Source organism: Mustela lutreola, chromosome 10 (assembly GCF_030435805.1).
Source record: "Mustela lutreola isolate mMusLut2 chromosome 10, mMusLut2.pri, whole genome shotgun sequence".
Lineage (NCBI taxonomy): Eukaryota > Metazoa > Chordata > Mammalia > Carnivora > Mustelidae > Mustela > Mustela lutreola.
The window spans coordinates 23,929,180-23,944,241 of record NC_081299.1 but is presented as its reverse complement, the minus strand read 5'-3'; the positions used below and the strand labels follow the sequence as shown (position 1 = coordinate 23,944,241).

General features: G+C 52.6%; 1 protein-coding gene across 3 annotated transcripts; it reads right to left on the bottom strand.

Annotated features, from left to right (window-relative positions):
• Window positions 1–175: 175 nt before the first annotated feature.
• TXLNA (taxilin alpha) lies at window positions 176–14,849 on the bottom strand. 3 transcript variants are annotated; one of them, XM_059136397.1, is made up of 11 exons: window positions 14,721–14,849; window positions 13,933–14,142; window positions 12,952–13,290; window positions 11,184–11,275; window positions 8,517–8,687; window positions 7,048–7,242; window positions 6,290–6,409; window positions 5,987–6,061; window positions 5,188–5,280; window positions 4,731–4,826; window positions 176–3,592 (listed from the first exon to the last, which is right to left on the bottom strand). In XM_059136397.1, exons 2-11 carry the CDS (start codon window positions 14,108–14,110, stop codon window positions 3,266–3,268), a joined length of 1,686 nt encoding a protein of 561 aa, XP_058992380.1. In that variant the 5' UTR covers window positions 14,111–14,142; window positions 14,721–14,849; the 3' UTR covers window positions 176–3,265. The 3 variants fall into 3 exon arrangements, with proteins under 3 accessions (XP_058992380.1, XP_058992382.1, XP_058992379.1); XM_059136399.1 differs by having other exon boundaries at window positions 14,681–14,808; XM_059136396.1 differs by lacking the exon at window positions 14,721–14,849 and adding an exon at window positions 14,406–14,541.
• Between the last annotated feature and the right edge of the window lie 213 nt (window positions 14,850–15,062).

Here is a 15,062-nt window from a genome sequence, read left to right as displayed (position 1 = left end):
AGGCAGTTCAAATGAATTTGTTTGTGGTGACTTGGCAGGTGTTGGGGGGGGGGGGCACTCAGGAAGATGCCTGATACAGCACAGCCAAAGGCTCCGGAGCAGATCCAGAGGAGTCAGTGATGGCTAGATGGATCCAGAAGCACCAAATGACCACAGCGGTCAGGAGAGACACCAGTAAGGCAACAGACTCTTTATTTAATGTGGTTTAAAATACATCAAAATCAAGTCCCTGGCTGTTGTGAATACCAAAAGGAGACAAAAAAAAAAAAAAAAAAAAAAAAAAAAAAAAAAAAAAGCTGTCAGCACAGCTTTAAAACAAACCTGGGTGGCCAGGTTGGACCATATGGGAAGCAGTTACAGGGACAGAAGGCAGCACCCCTCCCCCAGGCAGGTGCCTGGCTGTCCCTGGGGTGACCACCTCTGTGCTGCTCAGGTGGGAGGGCTGGGGCAGCAGCTGGAGTCAGCTCAGCAGGCTTTGGCCCTCCCCCCCCAGCTACTAGGGCAGTTCCACTGACCTCTGGGTCAGCCCTCAGCAGGGCCACTGTGATGGGAGCGGTGGAGTGGAAATAACCATCTTCACAGACAGAACATTCTCCTAAAGAAAGTGCCTGAGCTCAGCCCATGGTCCAAAAACCTCATGGAAAACAAAATTAAAACAAAGTGCTGCCAATACCACTCAAGAATCTGGTGTACGTGAGGCTCTCAGCCAGGCAAGGTCTGGAACACAAATTACTGTCAGCAGGGCCAAGGGCTCTGGGCGGCGAGCCTCACCAGCAATGGTCCCCTGGAGGAAGCGCGAGCAATCTTAAGAATCCAACACAGCTCTTGGTCCTAAAACTGAGGTCATGTGCATGGGACCTGCCCTGGAGAGGAAGGCATTGGCCTTCAATCCAGTTAGGCCACCTTCCCTGCATGGGGCCCAGGCTCATGGCTGGCGAGGGCAGCGCCCAGGCACCTGGGCGGACTTTGGAAAGCAGAACAAGCAGAGCAGCTGTAGTGATTAGTGTGATTTGGTCAATGAAGAGAAGAGGGACAGGAAGAGGGAAAATGGAAAATGGAATCCTCATCCGTAGGCTGACCCGGACACCTAGACATGGCTGGAGCTGAAAGCAAAGGTTCTACTCACCCAGGGCCTGGATACAGGATCCGGGAAGCCTGGCTGGGCCACCTTGCTCACTGCAGCCCCACAGTAACTAGACCAGTTCTCTGGGGGTGGCTTTGCCTTACAGCTGGGAACCCCCACACTGGGCTCCTACGGCCAGCCCCTCAACCGCACAGGTTCTATGAGGTAGCTGAAGCGAGACAATCGCACGGGCTACTGCAGGCCTCTTGCTCTTTCAACCAGACAGGCAGAAGCTTGCTCTTCCCTGTGCTTCCAGAGCCCAGCAAACCCTGCACGGGGCTGGCAGTTCTTGTGTGTCTCAGACTGACACGGGGGCTGGGAGGGTGGGGCGAGGAAAGCCTTACTGGGCAAGGAAAAGGCAGGTCCAGGGACCACTCCAGAGGGCAAGATCTTAGGGAAACACTTCTCCACAGGAGAGCAGGATATACCAGGACTAGCGGGAAATACTCAGAGGCCAATCGATGGTAGCTGCCATGGGGGCAGCGGAACAATGGTGTGCCGTTCATCTGCCATCTCTGGTCTAAGTTGTAACATGTTACAGGAGCCCTCTGCACTCTTCGTGAACCTGTTTATGGGAGGGACTGAAGTGAAAGGCATGAAGAGCGGGCTGGGAGTTGAAGATAAAGGGCCCTGCAGGACACTGAACTAGCTTCAAGGAAATTCAGCAAGAAACAAAAGCTCCCTCAGCTACACTGAAGCCAAGGCCCAGGTAGAGGTGGGGTGTAGTACCGCAAGCCCAGCTTCCCAACCCATGCCTCTTTCTGCTGTCCCAGAAAATTCTTCCATATAGACTGGTGAATACCCTGGCAAGTATGCAACCAGTAGAACCTTCAGGCCAAAGTACCAAGTACTGGGGTGTGAGGGGGTCACAAGACCCAAAATGTCAGCCATTCTATGGATTTGAGGCTCATCAATCGTCAAGTCTCACGCTGTCCCTCAGGTGTCAGACAAGAGCTGGGGGCTCCCACACAGGAAGTGAGATGTCAAGGACATACTTCAGCTTATTCCTTAGGCAATGGAACCAGGGCAAATCTCAAGGATTGCACATGAAGGGTGGGGTCAGAAGCAGAAACAGACTCCTAAAAGCCAAGGGGACGACAGTTGGGCACAGGGCCCAGCAACCGCCGCATGGAGACAGCAGTGATGGGGATCAGCAGTGGCGTCCCAGGACTGAAACACACAGGCAAGCTTGTGGTAAAACCATGAGAGGCTCTTCCCTTCCTCCTAACTGCAATCCGATTTCACCAAACAGGAAAGCTCAGCACCAACGTGGCAAAGATACCAGCTGGGGTGGTGAGGCTGGGGTGCACTGGAAGGCAACTGTGCCAGCAACCCTCCTCCTTCCTCAGATCAATACACACACTGTCATGTGCAAAACAAACAAAAAACACAAAAAGACCCAGAAACCTTCAGAAAGCATCCTTTGGGTGGTCTCGTCAATCATTTGTGCAGGCTAGAGAGGCACCTGTGAATGATAAGGCTACTGAGAAGCATTGCCGGCCTGGTCCTGGCACCACCTGAGGGCTCCCTAACCATGTACCAGCCCACAGCCACTTTCTCCAGGTCCCCTCTCCAGAGCAGGACAGCAGTTGGATCCCCAGCTCTGTGGGCCCTGCCCAGGGACCCCCTTCTCCAGGTTGAGAGAAGTAAAGGAGGCTCCAGGGCAGCTAGGAGAGCCAGTTGCCCAAGCCCTGCTAACGAGGGAAACGCAGTCAAGGCCCAAGTGTGTCACTTGTCACAAGCCCTGAAGGGCAGAAGGGGGGGGGGTGTCTGAGCCTCAATCAGGCAGGGGCAGGCTCAAGTCACTTGTCCTGCCAGCTCACTGGGACAGCAGCTACATATGGCAGCTCCTCTTTGAGACTCTTCAGCTCAGAGAAGAGCCAGTGACTCGACTCGTACACACCCCCACCTCCAGTGGAAGCCCATGTTCCGCAGAGAGAGAGGAATGTAGGAGGCCTTACACATATGCCATATGTATGTAAAACTGACCCACAGAATTCAAAACTGCAAAGTGTCAGATGTCAACCAGGTCGGAGCACCCTGGACCTCAGCACCGGACTGCTGAGCGATGGGAGCCCTGCCTGGGCTAGGCCTGGCTGGGCCGTTCGCTCCCTTCCCAGCACGCCCCCCATGCCAGGTTCCCTAGGCGGTGGTGGAGGTGGGCTCCTGGGGCCCCACTTGGCCAGGTGTTTCTGTGCTCGCTGCTCCTGGGCAGCAAGGAGCTTCTGAGACCCTTGGGGAGCTCGGTGACTGGGCCCCAGGACCCTCACAACCCTGCTCCCTGGAGGCGGTTGTGGCTTCTGGTCTTCGCTCAGGGCCGCTGTCAGGGAGGGAGCCCTGGCCACCAGCACTCAGGTCCTGTACCCTTTTGTTCAGGTCGTTGCGCTCTGTCTGCAGTGCCCGGCACAACTTCTCCAGCCGCTGGATTTTCACCTGTAGGCCCTCCAGCTCTTTGTCCCGGAGTGTTTTCTAGGGAAAGAAATGGGGCCTTACTGCCACGCCATCAACCCCAAAAGCCAGAGTCATGTGGTAGGAAACATTTACACTTGAATGACACCGGGGACAGATCAGAGCCCAAAGCTGGTCCTTTCCTAGTGAAACAGCCATGATGGGTGCCAAGACCTGCTGCTGGCAGGGGGTGCTGCAGTGCAGAGAAGGCGTGGCTTGAAGACAACGTATTTCTCCATTTATCCACCAGATGACACAAAGTCCGACATGGCTTTTGGAGCCTATTTCCTTATCTGTTAAAATGGACTATGAGGTCACCTGGGTGGGTCAGTTGGTTAAACATCCAACTCTTGATCTGGGCTCAGGTCAGGATCTCAGGGTTGCAAGGTGGAGCCCGTCAGGTTCTGTGCTCAGCAAGGAGCCCGCCTGAGATTCTCTCCTCTCCCCTCTGCTCACACATGTGCCTGCACACTGTCTCTTTCTCTCAAATAAATAAATCCTTTTTTTTTTTTAAGGTTTTATTTATTTGAGAGTGCATGCACGTGTGCACAAGGGTGGGGTGGGGGGAGAGGGACAGAGAGAAAAGCAAACACCCCGCTGAGTGGGGAGCTCAACTTGGGGCGATCCCAGGACCCTGAGACAATGACCTGAGCTGAAGTCAAATGTCAGATGCTTTACCAACTGAGCCACCCAGGTGCCCCTAGACAAATAAATCTTAAAAAAAAAAAGGGGGGGGGACTGCGGACATCAACTTCACAGATCTTGAGGAGGTTCAATGAACTGGCATTATATAAGACAGTCAGAAGGGTCTAGTATATAGTAGCTACTCCAGCAATTAATTCCTTTCTTCTATATCTCAGACCATGAAGTCAAATTACCTAAGCTACTCTGCATATGAACTGTATGCATCACTGCTACCCTTTGGTTTTTTGGTTCTTGAATTTCCCATTTGTTCTCTTTGCTTCTACTGCAGACCTACCACTGGGCTCACCATCTCCCATGGGGCAATAGTTGGCGGTGCCTTTGGACCTGGACAGATAGACACACAAGTCCCAGCTCCATGACTTACTGGTAGAATGTAGTGGGGAGGGCCCAACACTCAAAAACTGCAACCCCGTCTGCCACCTCTCCCCCCAGCTGCAGAGCACACCCAGCCCACCTCCTCAGCCATCTCAAGCAGGGCCTTGTTGCTGCTCTCCCACCGGGACCGGTACATGGTGGTTTCTTTCTCCAGCTTCTTGATCTTCTTAGTCATCTGGGTTATGGGACAGACAGAAGGAAATGGTCAGGCGGCCAGACCATCTGTGTATCTGTGTCTCCAAGATGGGGAGCACTCCCAAGGGGGCAAGGTATTACAGTGCCTCCGGTGCAACCGCAGGACATCACAAGGTAAATGCCACCACCACCAACAGGGAATGACAAGGCTGTGCCCCTTCTCTAGGATAACCTGGAGGATGCACAGGTCAGTGATGCTTCCTTCAGAGGCGGGGTGAGGCTCTGATCCCTCCTTACAGGCCATCCTTGGTATCAATCACAGTTCATGGAAACAGCTCCCCAGCAGGCTCCCCAGGGGTGGGGTCTTCCCCTGCAGCCACACCCAGCCTGGACACTGTTACCTTCTCCATCTCCTGTTTGAATGTGGTGAACACCTCACTGCTTTTGGAAAGAGTGTTCTGGAATTCCTCAAACTTCTCTGTGTATAGGGCCAGCTGGGTGAGGAAGAAGCCCAGAGATAAGATTAGGCCTCTCTGGAGGGCATTTCTGGTTAGCACAGTCAGACCCAACCATGGACCTCTGACCCAACAATTCTGAGATGCCACTTTTCTTTTTTTAAAACAATTATGTTTATTTCACAGAGAGTGAGATAGCACAAGCAGGGGAGTAGGAGGCAGAGGGAGAGAGAGAAGCAGGCTCCCTGCTGAACAGGGAGCTCGGGGCTCGATCCCAGGATCCTGGGATCATGACCTGAGCCAAAGGCAGATGCTTAACTGACTGAGCCACCCAGGCGCCCGAGATACCATTTTTCTTTAAAACAAAACAGTAACTACGTATTTGGAAGGACAGAATCCAAAATGTTAAGCTTAGAAAGCAGGATTTGGGATGACTTATATTTTGCCTCTGCATGTTCAAACTTTTCTTCTAAAATTAAGTACAATTAATGTAATTAAAAACAGCCGTTCCTTCCCTGCCTCCTCAAAAGCTGCACGACACTTGCAACTAGGAACAAAGTCCTTCAAGCTCACCTAGCCACCTGGTCACCACCACAGCAGCTGGGCGGGTCCAGAGAGAACAAAGGCTCAGCAAGGTCACACAGCAGTCAAGGTGGTCCTAGAATGAGGGTCCCCATTTCCCTCCCCCAGGATGGGGCCCAGCAAGCGGACCTCAGAGGCACAGGGTCAGGACCCACTGTCTCACCTGCTGCTTCAGGTGGGTCTCCTGCTGCTTCATCAGCTCGCACATCCTCTGGGACTCCACTGCCTCTTTGAGGAGCTATTTCCAAGACAGGACCCCAGATCCTGTCAGAAGCCCCTGAGGGGCTGTTTGGCCTTTTTTAACCGTATGCCCCAGGACCCACTGAAGTGTCTTGCTCTCTGACTGAAGCAGTGCCCTGGTCCTCCGGACAGGAACCAACCCCTCCCTGATAAACTTGACTATGAGCTGTGCCAGAACCCAACCCACCTCTTCCCAGACGCCCCACCCTCAGGGCCCGAGCCTCACAAAATCCTTCTCCCGCTGGTGCCTCTCCTCTGCCTCCTTCAGCATCTCCTGGGCCTGCTGGAGCTTGGCGTCCACAAGCTGCTGCTGCAGGTCCTTGTGTTTGAAGACTTTGTCGATATGCTGCGGCAAAGCGTGGTGGGAGGGCCACCTGTCAGCAGCTCCCTTTTGCAGGGAGGTCTGGGGGCTGCAGGGGCGACCCACCTGCAGAGACCCGGGTCCCCTACCCAGCCTCCCATCTCATTCTGACATGCTGGACTCCGCGTGTTCCACAGCACATGGGCCTCACGTTTCTGGAAGGTCTACTTCCCAACCTCACCTTGTTTCTCTCCAGTCAGTCCTGGGTGTGCAAAGGGATGGAATCGGCTCCCAGAAAGCCAAGTAATAAATACACTCAAACTTCCGACCCCAGTAGATCTCTCTGCAGGACTAACAACCCTCACTTTTGGAGCCCGGCTCCCTTGTAAATGGGAAGAAAGGACAAAAACGACACCCGCACCAACACAACAACTTAGCCCCATCGGCAAAGATCTGCCCCATCTAGAGACCAAGACTAGATGTGCGAATTTCAAGGCAGTCCTAACTGCTGGAGGGGCCCTGGGAGCCAGGAGAGGGGGAGACAGAAAGAATGGGGAGGAGGCGGTGGACTCAGGGTGGCTTCAAAGGTCAAAGCAGCTGAGCAAAGGCACGTGGAGACTTCACCTACATTCTGGATAGCAAAGGAAAGGTGGCCGGAGTGTTGGCCGGACGGGGCTCCTCACCTCCTCCCGCAGCTCGTACTGCTCGATCAGCTTCTTGAGCCTCTCTGCCAGCTCCATGTTCTCCTGGCGCAGCTTGGAGTTGCGTTCATTGTGCTGTTCCATCTGCAGCTGAATGTCATTCAGCGTCACCTGGAAGTGTGAGGTCACCTCCTTGCGCTTCTCCTCTTCCTCCCGGGCACGCTGCACGCCTTCTTCCTGGGCAGAGAAGTCAGCCCTGGCTTCGTCACCTGTAGCTCCCCAGTCAGCCAGGGTCTGTACCGACAACCCTCCCTGCTCTGAATGAGGAGCAGCCAGGTTCCAAGATGTCATGCAATATGGGCCCGCAACGGACCCCGTGTCTATCAGGGAGAGATTCTCTCCCTAGAAAGATGTAGACGTACACTAAGTGCCATTCTAGAGGAACCTGGATCTCCCCAAGCCCATTCGTTCAGACTTCAGGTTAAGCAGTCTTGTTTCTGTGCTTTCATTTCTCATCTCTCCCCCTCCACTCCCAACTAGTTAAAATTCAGTAGTGGCCAGGTCGGTAAGACTATGCAGAATTAGGCAAGCAGACACTACTGGTGGGAAAGCAATGTGGCACAATCTATGAAAATTTACAACGTAAATTTCACTTCTGAGGTTTATCCTACGGGTACACTGTGTACACTGAGCTGGGGATATATACGAGAACTTCCACTGTAGCTCTATGGATGCAGGAGTGTAAATTAGAAACCACCCAGCAATTCCTTCACTAGGACACTGGTAAAATAAGGTAAGTGAAATCAACGATGCTGTCAAACAGAATGAGACCGTCCTAACTAAAGTGAGGGAAAGACAGCTAGGCATTCTGGGAGTGAGAAGCCGGGACAGGATGTGAAACGATACACAGACGGCGGTTCCGTTTAGAGGACCCTGTGGAGAACCACGGACAGACACAGGTAGTCTGTAGGCTGCACTTAAACTCACGTGTGAGAAGGTGTACTTCCAGTGGTTTCTGCTGGACACTGGGGTTGAGGAGGGTGGGCAACTGTCACTTTCGATTTGCTATACTTTCGTCACCTTTGAATCCCTCATACCTTGTTTATAGTGAAGTTCAAATTTGTCAAAGACCAACTAAAAATGAGCAAAATGTGTGGCAAAACACCATACATTTGTTGACCTAAGTATGTTGAAAATAAAGGATCCAGAGGTCATAGCAGTGACTGGGCATTAACCAACTGACCCCCACCCAGAAGAAGAGAAAAGATCCAGCACTCCAGACCGCGGCTGGGAGAGGAGCCACCCACCAGCTTTCTGAACAACATGGAAGCCCTGCCTCCAGGGCTCCCTTTGCACCTCAGTCCTCACCTTACCTGAAACAAGTATGGGGCAAGTGGTAACAAGCAGCTGCCTCCAAGGTAGGGTGATCCTGGGGACATCTATATGTCTGCCAAAAGCCCACCAAAGAAAAGTGGAAGTCAAGGGAAGCCACGTGGCAGGAGCCAGCCCACCTTGAGGGAGCGGTTGTGGCGCTGCAGCTCACGACACAGGCTCTCCAACTTGCTGCGAGCCAGCACGGCCTTGCTGTGCTCCCCGCGCAGGTGGTCCTTCTCCTGCACCAGCTGGCTCTGCTTCTTCTGCAGCAGCTTCATCTGCTTCTGCGAGTTCCGATGCTCCTCCAGCTGAGGACGAGGAACTTGAGTAAGTGCCCCGTGGCGCTCTTCCTCAGGGACCCTTGCCCTCTCCCAACTCCAGCTGTCAACAGCCCCCAATGGACATCGTGTGGGTGCTTTACACACTTCTCTGATAACTCCAAGGGCAAGGATACAGAAATGGGCACTCGGGACAAGCAGGGGTGCAGAGGCTGCAGACCCCACCTTCTCTGTGCTCTGACTCCAGAGACAAAGTTCGCAAGGCTCTCAACTCTTGGGACACTCATGCCCTACGAGGAGACCCCCTACCACCACTTCTTGTACTCAACAGACCCCCATCACTCCCACTTGCTGCTCCGAGACTCAGCATCATTTCTCTCCTCAATGTGATTGCTGTTAACATTTTGGCCTTTTCATTTCGGATAGTTCTTAAACTTCTCCCCAGACCCTGCCCTCTCCTCCCGATCAGCTATCCTACCACAAGCCTATTCAACACAGATACAGTGCTGCTCAATGATGTAATGACAACTCTTCCAGAGGCCACATTAAAAAGGTAGAAAGTAGATGAAATTAACACTAGTAAAATATTTACTTAATCTAATATCTGAATATTATAATATTCCACCTGAAATCAACGTAAAAACTTTTGAGTATTTTATTCTTTCCCTTTCCTTAGATATCTGTAATCCAATGTGCACCTTAGGCTCAGAGCACGTCCAAATCTAGGCTACCCACATACATTTCAGCTGACTAGTGGTTACTATCCTGGACAGTCAGACCCAGATTTTGTCATTACCCAGAAGGACACACACCTCCAGTATCTCATCCCAGGGCAGGACCACTATCAACTGTCATTCTAGCTCCTTCCCTCCAGTATCTGTGGTCCCAGAAAGTCTACCATATTGGACCTCCAGCCCAATGATCAACCATCTTTTTGCTTTCCTTAAACTCTCTTTTAAATAATCACTGATCCTCTTACCTTAGATTTTTTACCCCCTTAGCTCTCTTCCCCCTTTCTACCAACGAAACTCCAACCCTGATATACCAGCCTTATGATTCCTCTGTGCCAGCACTGAAGCAGACTTGCCTGAAGCATCTCACTTTAAGTTCATGACCACCCCTCTGGGGCAGACCCTCGTCTGCCACGTGGCCCAACTATATTCCTTATGTTATTCACACTCCTCTTCCAGAGAACTATTTCGTCCTTGTCCTCCTCCACTTCAACTCTCCTCTCTCCCAGCAACAACTATCTTTCTCATTTCCCTGCGAATGGAAGCAACCAGAAGCACAGGGGCACAAGCTCCGCCTCTGCACAACCACCTCCACCTGCCCTCTCCTGCAGTCACCAGGACCCAGCCGTGCTTCCTAACACAGCCCACCCTCCCGCTCTGGCCCCTACCTCATCCTCTACTTGAGAATATCACTCTGGCGACTCAGCTCCTGCTCTCTTCATCAGTCTTTCCCTGGCTGGCTCATTCTGAAGGGGTGGTATCTTTTTTACATCCTGTCCTTTATTTAATCATTATAATAACCCCATCAGGCAGGTATGATTTCCCCAATTTTACAAATGAGAAAAATTCCCTATAGGAATTTTAGGAGAAATCCAGCTAACACATGTGAATGGAGTGAAAGAAGTTAAAAATAAGTAGTCAGGAAATGACCCTCAGTGGAGAAACACATTCATTCAAATTCTCCCATCCAAGTACTAACCAGGCCCGACCCTGCTTAGCTTCCGAGATCAGACGAGATCGGGCGCGTTCAGGGTGGTTTCATTCAAATTCTGAAGGCAACCTGACAAGGGAGGAACCTGGCTGGTCCCACCAAACCCAGTGGACAATCTTCCATAACCAAAAGCGGGAGGAGCACACTGTGTTTCTCTACAGAGTACCACTTACAAGAAGTTATTATCAAAAGAGATAAAGTTGGATTGGATCAAGTTTCTAGAACTAATTTCCACTTTATCCACAGGAATCAAGAAGGTAAAATAAGAAGTTCAATAACACAAGCGAGAAAGTGAGGCACCCTACAGGATAACTCAGTAGTCAATGACATGAGAAAAAAGTTAGCAGTAAGATAAAGACTGTTTTGGAGTAAAAGGAAAAAATGTTGTGAGGACCCAATGCATTAAAAGGACTTCCTCTAGACCCTGATTTGACCAAACTGACACTTTAAACAACCAGGCAGAGGTATTAGAGAGTATCATGTGATCAGCAACAATCATAAATATGAGGACAGCGCTATGCATTTCCACGTTTTGGGGAGATGCACACTGAAGCACACAGGTGTGAGACGACGTGGTATTTGGGACTGGGGCCAGGAGCAGGGTTCTACCACTGGAATGTGAATAGTCGGCCTGGAAGAGGCCAGCTGGGACCTGACTCCCCAAGTGACAGACGGGGAAAAAGCTGAGAGAGAGGCTGAACAGTAAGTAAGCCACCCACCTGCCCCTGCACCCTCAACCCCATGCCAGGTGGCCTGCTGACTTTCCGAGGCAGGGCGGGTGCAAGGAGAAGGGGGAGAACTGACCAGTTCAGCATACTTCTTGCACAGAGCTGCCAGCTTCTCCTCTGGGGTGCTCAGCGTGTTCAATGTCTGCATCAGCAAGGTGATCTCCTTCCCTGCAAAGCACAGGGAGCAAAATCATGTACCCCCTTCTCTGGGGAATCTCCCCAGGCCTCGGCCCACACTCTTAGGCCCTGAGGCAGCCCTCCACCACTATACTTGATCTTGTTTGTTGAACTGGCTGTCAACCTGTCAAACCATGTGCTTCATCAGAGTGGCCGCCAACTCACTTCTGCCTACTGCTGTGGCCCCAGTGCCGCCCAGTACTGTCCCTAGTGCCCACTGCAGAGGACATGCTCAACAAACCCTTGACAGACAAATGACTCAGGCTATGTGGACACTCCATGGTGAACACTGGGGGTAGGTGAAAAAAACTGCCTGCTCTACCAGCTGAAGAAAAAAAGACATCCCATTGGCCAATTAAGTGCTACTGTGTCGATGCAAGGAAGGCCCTTCTGAAAGAGGACAGATTCAAAAAAGGAACAGGTCTTGCTGGGAACGACTAAACTCTTATCAAGAGAGGCAGCCAAACTGAACTTTATTTGTTCCCTCCCAAACACTGAACTTTAAAATGACTAAACCTTCCAATATTTGATCCCAAGATTAAGAAACAAACAAAAAAAAACCAAACAAACATAAAACCCTCTTCCAATTAGAATGACCAGCAGAGGGTGTGGAAGTAACGACTAATACATGGGTATAGTATCACTTAGCTTTGATTCTTGAACACTCACACCAGGGCTCTCCCCACCCCCTAATAACTTTCTCTGTCTGTGCCTCAGTCAAGGACTCTTCCTTCTGTCCCCTGTACATAGTACAGCACCAAGCTCCTGAAGTGTCAACCCCAAGAGGCTCGAAAGATCAGTGTGGAGACTGCAAGCACAAGCACACAGGCCAAATCCAACCCCACGGGTAGGTTTGTTTGGCTCCTAGCATGTTAGTTGCCAACTGTTAAAAATCCAGAGAGACTTGGGGCGCCTGGGTGGCTCAGTGGTTTGGGCTGCTGCCTTTGGCTCGGGTCATGATCTCAGGGTCCTGGGATCGAGCCCCGCATCGGGCTCTCTGTTCCGCAGGAAGCCTGATTCCCTCTCTCTCTCTGCCTGCCTCTCTGCCTACTTGTGATCTCTGTCTTTCAAATAAATAAATAAAATCTTTAAAAAAAAAAAAAAATCCAGAGAGATTTCATGTAACTCTCCATGAAAGAAAGGGGAAAAAAAAAAAAAAAAAGAAGGCTGGCTACACCTAGCCTGTAGTGTTACATGCTATCAGCATGCTGGGACCAGATGGCAATCACCCCTTTAGATGAAGAAGGCCACGTCTTGTCCATATAGGGTCCCCTGTCTAATTTGGCTGGAGTCTTCAACCCTGGTCTAGTCCAAATCTAACTGTAGAGAAGTAAAAACTAAGGACCAGAAAGGAGAAAAGTCTTGCCCAAGTTCACAGGGCAGGTTAAAAAAAGTGCTGGCTGACACAGGAGCCCACTTAGGCCTCCTGCTCTTCATTTTTTCAAAGACGGATCAGGCTAGATTCCAGTTCCCATCTGCTCCCAAGGTCAGAAGCCGCTATGCAGTGAAAAACCTACATTCTCCGAGCCCACAACCCTGGCTTGGACCAAACTAATGTGACTTGCTGCTCTGAAGAGTAGTGTCCTCTGAATCCTGGCAGAGCAGGTTAGCCCAAGGAATGTCAGGTCCAAACTCCCCCGCCTCACCAGCAGCTGCCCTCTGCTCACCCAGACCCTTGGCTTTCTTCTTCTCCTGCGGCCTTCGGTGATCTCGGTCTCCAACCTCGTCACTTGCCCGGATCTCATCTGTGCCTGGCTCCCCTTTGGAGGTCTCCTTCTCACCATTGACTACCGGGGTCTCTGGCTCAGGCTCCCCATTTCGCGAAGCATAGGTCCGGGACTTGTCTGCATCTTCGGGCTCAGCAGGCTCACCCTGTGCCCCATCCTCACCTGGGCCCCCCTGATTGTTGTCCACACAGTATGTACTCAGAATGTCTTCCAACTGGCGGCTCAGCTCCTCAGAGACATCACGGAGAGCCCCAGACTGAGCAGTTTTGGCTTGTGCTCCTACAGCAGGGCAGGATGACGGGCAGGAGAAACAAGATGGTTATTCCACTGGCTGAGATTTTCCAGGCCTGAACTTACTCGTTCGGGTTAAATGTTGCCTACCTTCTTTAAGCCTCAGTTTATTCACCTATAAAAATGATATAATTATCTCCCATGACTGCCCACCACTTCTGCCAGATGTGTGAAAGATATCAAGGAAATAAAGCATCCAGCACATAGGGATGGCTTGTACCTGGAGTTCAACATCTAGTCCATCCCCTCCTCCTCCCCGCAAAAATCATTTCTGGCTATTAAAAAAGTTCCAGGAAAGCCTCTGATGTGAAGAGCAATTACCCACTGGTGAATGAGGCTTTCCAACCTGGGCTGGCAGGTTGAGTGTCTCATTTGACTACCACCTCATTTAACGCTGTAAGAGCTTTCCCTCAAAACTTCCTTCCTGTGCTTAGAATGGGCGGCCCTATCAACACCCCCCACCCTGGGAAACGGGGATCGAGGGGTGGCACAGACTCAGTGCGGTCCTCCTCTCATCCTATGGTTCCTCTTTCCTTGGTAAACAGCAGCAGAAGCCTCTAACTCCAGAAGCCACCCAGTTGCACCGCAAACTCCTCCCCCTGCCCGCTGGAAACCAGAGCGGGCACACACCCTCAGTCTTCCCCGGAGCCTGGCTGGAGGAACCTTCGGCTTCTGTCGCAGGAGCCAGCTGGCTGGGCCGCCCCTGGGTTCCCTCTGGTCCTGCTTCCGCTTGCCCCGGGTTGTTTTTTGGGTTGGAAGAGTTGCCCGACTGCTTGGCAGTCCCATTCTTTTTGTCTTGGTTCTTCATTGTGGTCCGCAACGCTAGGCTGGGAGCAGGTCCTATAGAGACACAAGCACACTCGCTATTTTCCGGACTTCGAAATTCTTCATAGCTTGGGGCCGAAATCCCAGTACCGGGTGCACAGAGCTTCTCAGAACACACTAGCCGGCCTTCACCGGAGGGAGCCAACAACGGTTCTGTCTCTGGCCGGTCAGGGAAGAACGGCGCGCCCAGGCAGGTTTTCGGGCGCCGCTCCAGAAGCGGGGCAGGCAAGGCCTCCCTTTTCTCCAAGCCGCTTCCCGGCACTACAAGGCCCCCTCACCACAGGCAGAGCGCGGGATAGGCTCAGGGACGGAGACTGACGTGGCGAGACGCTCGATTCTCATCCCTCCCCCGGCCCCCAGGCCCCACGTGGGCCCCCCCACCCGCGCTGCCACCCACGCCCCGCGCGCCCTCCAGCCGCGCGCACTGCCCGCCCGCGCATGCGCACAGGCCCCAGCTCTGCCCCCCCGCCCCGCTCCCCCCACCCCGACCCGCGCCCTTGCGCGGACTCGCCGTGATTCTCCCCACTGGCCGAGAGCGTTCGGGCCCACAGACCTTCTGGTCACCTCGTCCGCCCACCCTTCGGGACACGCACCTCACCGCCGACCTCCTTACAGCTTCGCCCGCTCTGGCCTCGCACCGGAAACCCTGGGTAACCGCTGCCGGCCGAGCCGCCTGCTCCTGCTGCAGCCAATCAATAGCCGGCGCTCTCGCGGGGCTTGCTGGGAAAGATGAAGCGAAGGCGGCCTCTCAGGCGGGTGAGTTGGGAAAGCGGGGCGGGGGGAAAGGACTACAATTCCCGGCATGCATCGGGGCTGACACCCCGCCCCCAACTCCCAAGGTGCAGTGGAAAGGACTTTAGTTCTGAGAGCCGGATACGCACAGGACGTCTGAAAGGAGCTAGTCATTCTGCACAAATGCTCGAGTCCATCTCGTT